This window comes from Ursus arctos, unplaced genomic scaffold (genome assembly GCF_023065955.2).
Source record: "Ursus arctos isolate Adak ecotype North America unplaced genomic scaffold, UrsArc2.0 scaffold_2, whole genome shotgun sequence".
Taxonomy (NCBI): Eukaryota; Metazoa; Chordata; class Mammalia; order Carnivora; family Ursidae; genus Ursus; species Ursus arctos.
Genome location: NW_026622874.1, coordinates 19,917,010 through 19,928,185, shown reverse-complemented (window position 1 = coordinate 19,928,185; position 11,176 = coordinate 19,917,010). Strand labels below are relative to the sequence as shown.

General features: G+C 34.1%; 1 protein-coding gene across 2 annotated transcripts in view; it reads right to left on the bottom strand.

Annotated features, from left to right (window-relative positions):
- Positions 1-483: 483 nt before the first annotated feature.
- The window catches only part of LOC113262764 (complement factor H-like), a 38,228-nt gene continuing 27,535 nt past the window's right edge, over positions 484-11,176 (bottom strand). Inside the window, exons 7-10 of one of the 2 annotated variants that reach the window (XM_026509250.4) lie at positions 8,535-8,717; positions 7,857-8,066; positions 1,501-1,674; positions 484-1,053 (exon numbers count right to left, since the gene is read on the bottom strand). In XM_026509250.4, the coding sequence (XP_026365035.3) occupies positions 857-1,053; positions 1,501-1,674; positions 7,857-8,066; positions 8,535-8,717 (764 nt within the window). In that variant the 3' untranslated portion in view covers positions 484-856. Of the gene's footprint in view, positions 1,054-1,500; positions 1,675-5,304; positions 6,902-7,856; positions 8,067-8,534; positions 8,718-11,176 lie in introns of those variants that run through there. The other variant, XM_044387885.3, reaches the window with a different exon arrangement.

Here is an 11,176-nt window from a genome sequence, read left to right as displayed (position 1 = left end):
GGAGGGGATTATGCTAAGTGAAATAAGTCAAGCAAAGAAAGACAATTATCATATGGTTTCACTCATATATGGTACATAAGGAATAGCACAGAGAACCACAGGAAGGGAGGGAAAATTGAATGGGAAGAAATCAGAGAGGGAGACAAACCATGGGATACTCTGGACTCTGGGAACCAAACTGAGGGTTACAAAAGGGTGGAGCTTGGGGGGTAGCTGGGTAATGGGTATTAAGGAAGGCACATGTGGTGATGAGCACTGCGTGTTATACACAACTAATGAATCACTGAACACCACATTGAAAACTACTGATGTACTATATGCTGGCTAATTGAACATAATAATAAAAAAAAATTAAAAAATAAAAATATCAAATAGATTCAAATGAGAGTATAATATCCTGTAAATGCATGCTCTAAGCATACATCCATTTCAATAATTATCTGCTAGAGTACCAATGGTCTAAACTATCAAGGGAAAAACTGATTTATTTTTATTCTTTTTATTATTCATTAAATATTTTAATGTAATATTTTTCCAACTTTATTAAGATATAATTGACAAATAACATTCTGTAAACTCAAGTTGTACAACATGATGATTTGATACACATATACAGTGCTAAATGATTATCATAAGATTAATTAACACTTCTATCACTTCACATAATTACCATTTTGTGTGGTGAGAACATTTATGGTCTACTCTCTTAACAACTTTCAAATATATAACACAGTTTTGTTAACTAAAACCATCATGTTGTACGTTAAACTCCCAGAATTTAATCATCTTATAACTGAAGTTTGTACCCTTTGATGAATAAATGTACATATTTTAGGACAGCATTTTAACCATTGTTTTATCCACAAACAGGATATGCCAATTTCCCTTCCCGACAGGTTACTCGGAATGTATGTTGTGGTGTCTTTTTACGATATCCATACATACATGTAAATTCAACAATATCTCCCATTCTTGCAGAAATTTGTTTCTCATTACCCCAGCGTAACCGTATGTTAGATATTCTCATGATTTCTTTGGATAGCACACATGAATCTGAAAGTACAAAAATTTAACAAAAAACATTAAGTAGTAAATCAGCATTTTCCCCAGACTTTTGGACTTTCAAGTGGAATCTTCCACACTGTTCAAGACTTCATTCTCAAAATCTTTTCTAAACCAACTGATTGAAAATCTGTTGGGTATGTTTAAATCATTTTAAGCAATGAATGATGTAAAAATGAGGTACTATGTTTAGTCTGCAATAATTAAGCATTATAATCAAAGATTCATAATGTCAATTATGAATTAAATTATGAATTAAAGAATATTTTGCTTCCTAAACAATAATTTTTTAAACTTTATTTCCTCACATACTGATATTTGATAGCTAAGAATTCAACAGAATGACTCTTAATCCATGAAAATTCTATTATAAATAGCAAAACATCGTATTCACTACACTGATTTTCCCACTATCCATGAGAACATTAAAATATTTACCTAAGCACTTCGGTGGTTCTGACCACTGTCCATTACTACATATTACATTCCTATTTCCCTGAAGTTCATAGAAGGCCTGGCATCGGTACTCAACTGATGATCCTGGAGCGTAAGCTGGTAATGGGAATGAGGTAATGTCTCCATTGTCGATAGGTGGAGGGGGCCCACATTTTCCTTTAGAGTTTAAAAGACATTATTTGATTTATTGAAAGGCCAAAGAAAAACAGGTTAAAGCAATAAAAATATAGTATGATACTTAATGCCAACACTTGTAATATCTGCTCACATAAATGACTCATTAAAGAAATTTAAATCACAGAAACTGAAAAGCACACATTTAAGCCCTATTTATCACACATGAAAGCACACAGAAGCATTAACAAATACATCTGCTTTGCAGTATTGTGATATTAAAATGTTTTTCTTAATGAATAAATGCTGGATAGATGGATCGCTAATATAAACAAAGAGACTTGCTATATACAACATACACAGCGTCTATTGGATCTCTAGTCATTGTTTATTGATTTTCACTTTTATTACAAAAGAAACATCTACTTCGTTAATAAAAGTCAAAGAACTACACATTTGTATAATGTGAAAGGGAATTGGTGGCTCCTATTCTGGACATGATGAGGTAGAAACATTTCTGTTTATCCCTTCTGCTAATTATAACTAAAAATCCTGAACATATTGCAAAAACCCACCATAAGAGACTATGAAAGATGGAGACAAGAAGTCAATGTTTCCAGGACCCCAGAATTTAAGGACTCATACTGTAGTGAGTTATTTGGTTTTTCATCTTGCTTTCTATGAATCCTGGACTAGGCACTGAAGAAGACTGTAACCCAGAAATGATATCAAATTCAGGCAAAAAAAAGAAAAAGTTCCCAAGAATTTCTTTTGTCTCTTTAGACAAAGGCTCAGGAGAGGAGTAACCTAACAAAACAAACATTTTCTTACAATACTTAAATTACCTCAGAAAAATATCATAAAAGAAACCTAGGACCACCCCTCTCCCCACCTTGATCGCAGAGGCCAAGTGAGGAGCCCAGACTTACACCCTGCATGGTAGTAATAGGAGCCTGATAAATAAAAGACTTCAATAAAATCCAAAGTCTTAAAACACAATACCCAAAATGTCCAGAATATAATTGAAAATCATTTGTCATGCCAAGGACCAGAAATATCTAAAAAGGGAAAGATAATCAACAGAAGACCACACTAAGATGACACAGATATTGGAATTATTTGACAATGGTTTTTTAAAATCCAATGGGAAGTATAGAACTGAAAAATATAATAATAAAAAGTTTTAGAAGCCTACTGGATGGCTCAATTATAGATCTCAGATGACGGAAGGATACACAAACAAATATAGAATACAGATTATTTACTTTGAAAATAGACTGAAAACAACAACAAAAAGTAGACAGAGCTTCAAGGACCTGTGGGAAGATAGCAAAAGACTGGGTACACAGAAAGAGAAAACAAAGAGGTTGGAGATTAAAACAATAAAACAACTTCCAAAAATAATGGCTGAAAATTTCCCAAATTGGACATAAGACATAAATCTACACATTAAAAAGGCTGAACAGGATAAACCTAAAAAAGTTGTGCTAAGATACATTGTAATCAAACTGCTGAAAACTACCGAGAAAAGGAAAAAAAATATATATCAAAAGCAGCTAGGGGCAGCCGGGTGGCTCAGTCGTTAAGCGTCTGCCTTCGGCTCAGGTCACGATCCCAGGGTCCTGGGATCGAGCCCCACATGGGGCTCCCTGCTCAGTGGAGAACCTGCTTCTCCCTCTCCCTATCCCTCTCTCCCTGCTTGTGTTCCCTCTCTCACTGTCTCTCTCTCTCTGTCAAATAAATAAATAAAATCATTAATAAATTTTTTAAAAGCAGCTAGATAGAAATTATGCAAACCTATAGGGGAAAGAGGATTCCAATATTGGTGGGGTTCTCATCTGTCACCATGGAGCCAGAAAGAAGTGACAACACCTCCCAAGTGCTGGAAGACGAGAACTGTCACCCCCAAATTCTATATGCAGAGATACTATCCTGTAGGATCTAAGGGTGAAATGAAGACATTCAGAGACAAAGGAAAACAGAGACTTTGTCTGCAGCAGACCTGTCCTTAAAGAATTGCTCAAGGAATTCTTCAAGTTAAAAGGAAAAGATAACAAGGATGGAGACTTCAGGAAGGAAGAAAAAAACCCAATAGAATTAATAAAAATAGGGGTAAATGTAATACACGATCTTTTTCCTAATGAGTTTGTTATGTTTGATATTTTGTAAAATTATATAATTTACTGTGGTGCTCATTATATGTAGAGAAAATACCTAAGAGCTTTATGTTACAAATGTGGGGAGAGTAAATGGACCTAAATGGAAGTAAGATTCCCACATTTCACTTGATGCAGTAAAATGTCAATACCAGGGGGACCGATAAGCTATATATGTGCATCTTCATACCACCAGCAACACTAACAAAACTATACAACGAGATCTGTTTAAAAACAATATAGATATATCAAAATAAAATAATTTTAAAATGTTCCAAAAATCCACAGGGAAGGCAAGAAAGCAGGAATGAGAAACAGAGGAAACACACATAAATAATCTTACACAGCTCCTACTCTATCAATAATTACTTTATGTGTAAATATTTGGGGTTTTAAGATTTTATTTATTTGTCAGAGAGAGAGTGAGCGAGCACGAGCTGCAGGCAGAGGCAGAGGGAGAAGGAGGCTTCCCACTGAGCAAGGAGCCTGACAAGGGACTCGATCCCAGGACCCTGAGATCATGACCTGAGCTGAAAGTAGACACTTAATCAACTGAGCTACCCAGGCATCCCTGCATAAATGGTTTAAATACTTCAGTTAAAAGAGTGGAAATGACAGGGTGGACACATAAACAAGACTCAACTATAAAAGAAACTCACTTCAAACATGAAAACACAGGTGGGCTCAAAGTAAAAGACTGGAAAATATATATGCCAGGCAAAAGTTGATTTGAAATACTACAAGGGGCTAATATAATCTCACCCTTGTTGGCTCCCTTTATTTCCTGAACTCTAAATACTAGAGAGTTCTGTGACCAAATACTCGGACTTTATTTTCCCTGTATTCACTAATCCCTGGGATAAACTCAGGTAGTAAGCTACCTTGAAATATAATCCACATGCTGAAGAAGCCCAAATTTATATCACCTTCTATGATCACACCCCAGCTGCCTATTCCATGTCTCAAAGTGGAATTTCATAGGTTGTCAAATGTACTTAAGTTAGCTTTAATACATTTGTTCCTCAGGAAATAACTGAGTGTCTTAATGCTTAAGATAGGGAATTTTCCATGATTCCAACTGTTCTTTTAATCTGGTCAAATATTTCATGAAACAAACACTACATTACCTAGTTCAGTCTGGGGGGAAAAATTGAATTTTGATGCCTTCATAACGTACTCTCTGACCAGGTAGATACCTAGGCATCTCGTCTAATATAATAGCGTTTTTCACTCTGGGCGGATTCACACAGGAAACATCTGAGACAGAAAAAAGTAGTATCTCTAATGTAATGATCATTTTGAGTAGTAAATCAACAAGTGAGATTCCAAATATATTTCAAGGGGGACTTAAAATCAATAGTTAATCTTCCATGGAACACTGTTAATTTTAAGAAATTTAGATGTAAGATTGCAGAAAAGGAGATAAAGCAATATTTTTATAAAATTTAAGCTTCTTTGAAAATATTTTTCTGGACATTTCCCTTTGAGTTTAGTAAAATCAATATTGCACATCATATAAATTCAAAATCAATTTATAAACCACAATAAATCATAATAAAAATATTATTTGACATCAGAATTTGGCTTACAATCATCAAATTTGCATTTGCATTTCTATCAATTTCCCAAAAGAGGCTGATGTGGCTATTCCAGAGACCACACTCTAAGAACCATTGGGTTATAAGATTACCCAGTGAGTACACAATTTTATCCCTTTGTGTTAAGGCATAAACCTGTGTTCTGGCCTTAAAAAAAATAATCTATGTCTATTTTTTAATGATGCTAAAGGCAATTCTATGTTATAGTCCTTTTTTATGTATCTTTTTTTATAATAATATTTTTATTATATTATGTTATTCACCATACAGTACATCCCTGGTTTTTGATGTACAGTTCGATGATTCATTAGTTGCGTATAACACCCAGTGCTATGTTATATTCTTAAGACACTTTAACAAATAGATTTCATTGAGGCACCTCTGCATATTGGCCTTCCTATCCAGTGGCTCTTAATACACTGTACAATATTGGATTCATCCAACTGGTAATATTCTGGACATTTGTAAGTCACTTTTTCCCCTGATCTATATGATTCCTTCTTTGGGCCTATGAGTATGGCATCACCAAAGTCAGGTAAACTAGAACAATACATTTATTTCTGAAGGAAAAAGAATAGGCACTTGTTCAGTAAATCTTTAAAAACACATAATAGCCAATAACTATAATCTATAACAATTGGTACATATCAAACCAATGAATACCGTACAAAATTTTTCTTATAACTTGAAAAAAATATGTTAGAAGTCTTGACTTAATTACATTGAATGGTTGGTTCTTCTTGGTTTTCTTTTTAAAGTTTTTCTTTAAATTTTAGTTAGCTAACGTATAGAGTAATATTGGTTTCAGGTGTAGAGTTTAGTGAATGGTTCTGTTTATCTAAAGTATAACAGGGGGATGCTGATATAAAAAGCCTAGAGAAATATGGACATGTGTAATGCTTGAGACCATACTACCTACATTTGCATTCTTTTTTGCCCATACAGGCCACCTGCATTATGCATGTATTTCTCATTCTTGCTTCTGCCAAAATCTGCTGCCTTTAATTATGTCAAATATCTTAGAAAATGATATACATATAAGGAGATAACTGACAGGCTAACAGTACATTAAACAATGATGTGATATAAGAACAGAGAATAGAAGTCTGAGAATGTGTAACAGAAGTTGTCCTAAGTGCACACAAGCTGACAGGAAAGTGAAATAATTTGGTTCATGTCACTAACCTTTTATTATTAGGGCTATTAATTCTCTACCAGAATCCAGAACTTTCTGGAGATACCTTGTTAAAGTCTAGTATTATTTAGTTTCATAGTTGTACCATTTATGCTCTGAGTAGAGGATATTCATCAGCCTTAGGGTCAAATTAAAGGCACTATACTTATGCATTCTGGTGGGTGGGACCATTTTCCTCCTAAACATTTAATAAATGCAGATCCATTAATCCCAAAACCTTCGGCACGGCTGTAAGTGACTTCTCATTCCATACTGGTAACTAGGTAATGTATGAGGTAGAATAACGTGCATCATCAAATATGGTGGGTAACCCGGAAGTCCTTTAAAAAATGAAAAAAATTACTCCATGTTTCACAAACTCTGAAATTTAATTTTATGTGCCAGTTGCCATATTTTGTAGTGTTATTTAAAAAGATATGATCACATAGGAGCTACGGTCATTATCACAGAGCAGGTGCACAGATGCTTCCTAAAACCATCGTTCTGTGTGTGTGTCCAGCTGCCAACCTGAGCAAGAACTTGAAACTAAAAATGTCGACATATCTAGCAAAGAGACTTTCAATGCTTCTCAAACCAATAATGAATAATAAAAGGAAAAACACTGAGAATTAATCATCTTAAAAGTACCACATATTGTAAGAAGTCAGAAGGAACACTGTAGGAAAAACAAGAATTTTGTTTTCAAAGATCCATTTTGCCTTTGTATGTGTTTTTTTTTTTAAGATTTTATTTATTTATTTGAGAGACAGCCAGCGAGAGAGGGAACACAAGCAGGGGGAGTGGGAGAGGAAGAAGCAGGCTCCTAGCGGAGGAGCCAGATGGGGGGCTCGATCCCAGAACACCGGGATCACGCCCTGAGCCGAAGGCAGACACTTAACGACTGCGCCACCCAGGTGCCCCAAAAAACAAGAAATTTTTTTTAAAAACCTCCTGGCAAAGCGGGCACTACAACTCACATAAACTGAATGTGACTAGGTAAACTTATACGAATAGGGAGGTTTAGTGTTACTGTGACTTTAGTTTTAATTTTTTAAATGCCATAATTAAAAGTGACCCTATAATGAATAATAAAATGAACAAAAATAGGATTGATTTGATTATACAAAAATTGAGTTTGGTAAAATGCATAAACATAAATGATTTTTAAATACTTAGATATAAGTGATTTCATATATTTAGAAACCTAAAGGATTCTGTATCATGACTTTGATGACAACTGATTATTTTCAATGAATTGCACTGAAAATAGAATTTTAGTTTGCATATTGTCCTCACCTACACACTGAGGTGGAGAACTCCATTTTCCCATGTAGCACGTTATCCCGTCTTCTCCAGATAACCTGAAACCATCTTCACAAATATAACTTAATTTAGTGCCATGTGCATAAAGCCTGGGATTAAATGTTTCTTTCCTTTCTTCTGAAGAACCAGATGCTTTCATGATTCCATGTTCTATATGAGGAGGTTGAGAACATGGAATCTTTTCTGTATGAAGAACAGAGATCAAAGAGTCAAGCACCAATACAATGCTTACATTGAAAAATACAATCAAACACTACTTGGGATTTTAAAATAAAGACAATGTGAACAAATTAAATCATTTAAAACTGAAATATTTGCAACTTGCAAGCATATATGTCTCCATAATATCTATGCTACTATCCTCTTGTTCAATATGCCCCTTCATTCTTGTCTTGCTCATCATAGGGAGTAAAATAGGCATAAAAGGAGATTTTATCTCATGTCTACGTAGTAACCCAAAGTTTTTGTCTGTGTTCATTTCACCGAAGCCGTGAAAGAATGCTGATTGATTTGTATACTGAGATTGTAATTTACTGTTTCAAGATAAAGTGGAATATAGAGAAGGTCTTCCTCTTGTTCATTTACAGAAAACACAGGGGAGTGTTAACTTCATTTGAAAGAACATCAGAAAGCAAATTATGCACTACTGACCAACACAGCGTGGTATTGACTGCCATCTTCCACCTTTACACACAATTTCTTCTGCATCCTGAATTACATAATTTTCTTGACAGAGAATAGATATTTTTTCTCCATCCTGGTAATTCACTGTAGTTGTCATATCTTGAGCATTGGGAATCTGAGGTGGAGGTGGGCATGGCTGCATTTGTAGCTCTAAAAATATTAAAATTAGATTTCTTGATTTAAAAATCACAGGTTAAAAATATCAGAAGGATAATTAAGCAGAAAACTCAAAATGATGCATCATAAATGATCGCATTAATAATGGCATTCTGGGTTTAAATATGTTATACTCTTCAGCTTGGACAGTACTTTAGTATATCGCGTTTGGCTTATTCTCATGGTTTTCTTTGTACTTTCTTCTTTTCATTCTTTCTGTGATCAATCTTGCATAGTTTAGATAAAACCTCTTTTAATTATTTCTAACCATTAGGATGTTCTAGCTGAATTACTCACTCAGTATCAGGCACTCAATAAAGACTGCTATCAAGATCTTTTTTACAGATGTCCACAATCAAATGTATTGGGATTGGATTAAAACCTTCACAGGATATTCTACCAAAGGAAGGTGATTAGCCACAGGAAGAATTACATTTAGTTAACTATCAATTGGTCTGATACAAATTCTTGGCCAAGATAAGAATGAAATATGTTCACTAGTGATTTATAGTATGTTACTTAACATCCCAAACTCCCTGGAGATATCATTTACTAGCTTGCCCACGCTGTTTAAAGATATATAGACTGATGAACAGTTCAATGGATTAGACAGCCTGACTTTAGTAACATGACCAGTGGGATATAAAAGACTTCTCTGTAAACTACTGTCTGAACTCCCATAAAACACCTTGGATATATCTGGGCAGTTAATAATTTGAAGGCAAAGCATGTCCTGGTCAACTGAGGAAGGACTCTGGATGACTATACCTGGAAGCTTTTAGAACTCTCTATGATTTCTTGATTTTGCTTTCTCCTGTCACACCATATCTTTATTTCATTAAGGTTTTTGTGAGTATATACTGGGAAGTTGTCGAAGTCCTTTCAGTTGTCCACATTTTATATTCAGTTCAGGGAAATATCTGAGTAAACTTCATTCATGTTACTAATGTCAAATCTTCTATGAGTATTGTATATTTCATAAAAAATATTTTTACTTGGAGTGCCTGGGTGGCTCAGTCAGTTACGTGTCTGCCTTTGGCTCAGGTCATGATCCCAGAGTCTTGGGATGGAGCCCCACCTCAGGTTTCCTGCTCAGCAAGGAGTCTGCTTCTCCCTCTCTCTCTGCCCCTCCCCCTGCATCGTGTTCTCTCTCTCACTCTCTCAAATAAATAAATAAAATATTTTAAAAATATATTTTTCTTTTATTTAAGTATCTTGGCATATTTTTTTCAATGTATTCTCTTTTATGTCTGATGTTTAACCATTTTTTGTCCTAATAATCTAAACTTATACTTCCTCTTGATAAGCCTAGCCAGAAATTGATGTACTTACCAGATTTCCCTAAAAGCTGAATTATTATTCTGTAAACCAGATGTTTATGCTTTTTTTAGCTTCTCATTATATCAATTTATACTTTAATTGTTCATTCCTTCCAAGTTCTTTGGGTCTATGTTCTTTTCTAAATTCTAGATGGTAATTCCTATTTTTTTATTTTGTTCCTTATCTTAGAATGCATGGTTTAAAGCTATAGATATCTTTGCCTTTGCTCTGTCCCATAGATTTCAATGTGTACTGCTATCATTGTTATTTTGTGTATTTTCTTTATTTCTGTTATATATTCTGTTATTTCTGTTATAACCACCCATTTCATTACACAAGCAGATACCTTATAGAAATTCATAAGCTTTCCTTGAAAATTTTTTGGAAATGAAAAGACCAGAATAAGTAAAACAATTTTGAAAAGCAAGAACATAATTGGAGAATACAAGACTTATTATAAAGCAATGTGGCAGGAATAAGAATAGAAAAATGGATACATGGGCTGATAGAGTCTAGAAATAGGTCAATATTTACATAGTTAACTGATTTTCATTTCAAAGTCTTTTCCACACATATTGCTAGAACAACTGGCATCTATATTTTTTAAATCAACCCCTATTTTACACCAAACTCAAAAAGTAAAGTAAGATGGATGATATACCTAAATATAAATGCTAAAACTCTAAAGCTTCTAGAATTTAATGTAGAGCACATGTACTTCATTGCATGTAAATATTTATTTCCTGTCAAAAAAGAACTAAAAAATATGTTGAAATGTAGATAGTAGATTGGATTTCCCTATTGGTATGACACTACTTTCTATGTATTCTAGGCTTGAGAAAATTGGTTAAAATATTGAAGATAGTGAGATAACGTGTCCTACAGATAGAGAAGAGAGAGACAAAATACAAAAAGTGGAAAACTGGAATATAAAGCCTGTGCTATTCAATTAGAATTGGTAGTGTTAATAGGATGCAGAGGTTTCAAGACAGATAAACACATAAATAAAAAGATGATTAGAGAGATAATACATACATAAATATATACATGGATAGATATGTAAATGGATATATAGATACACAGATACATACTAGTTATAGGCATAGGTATGGGCATAGGCACATTTGTGTGTA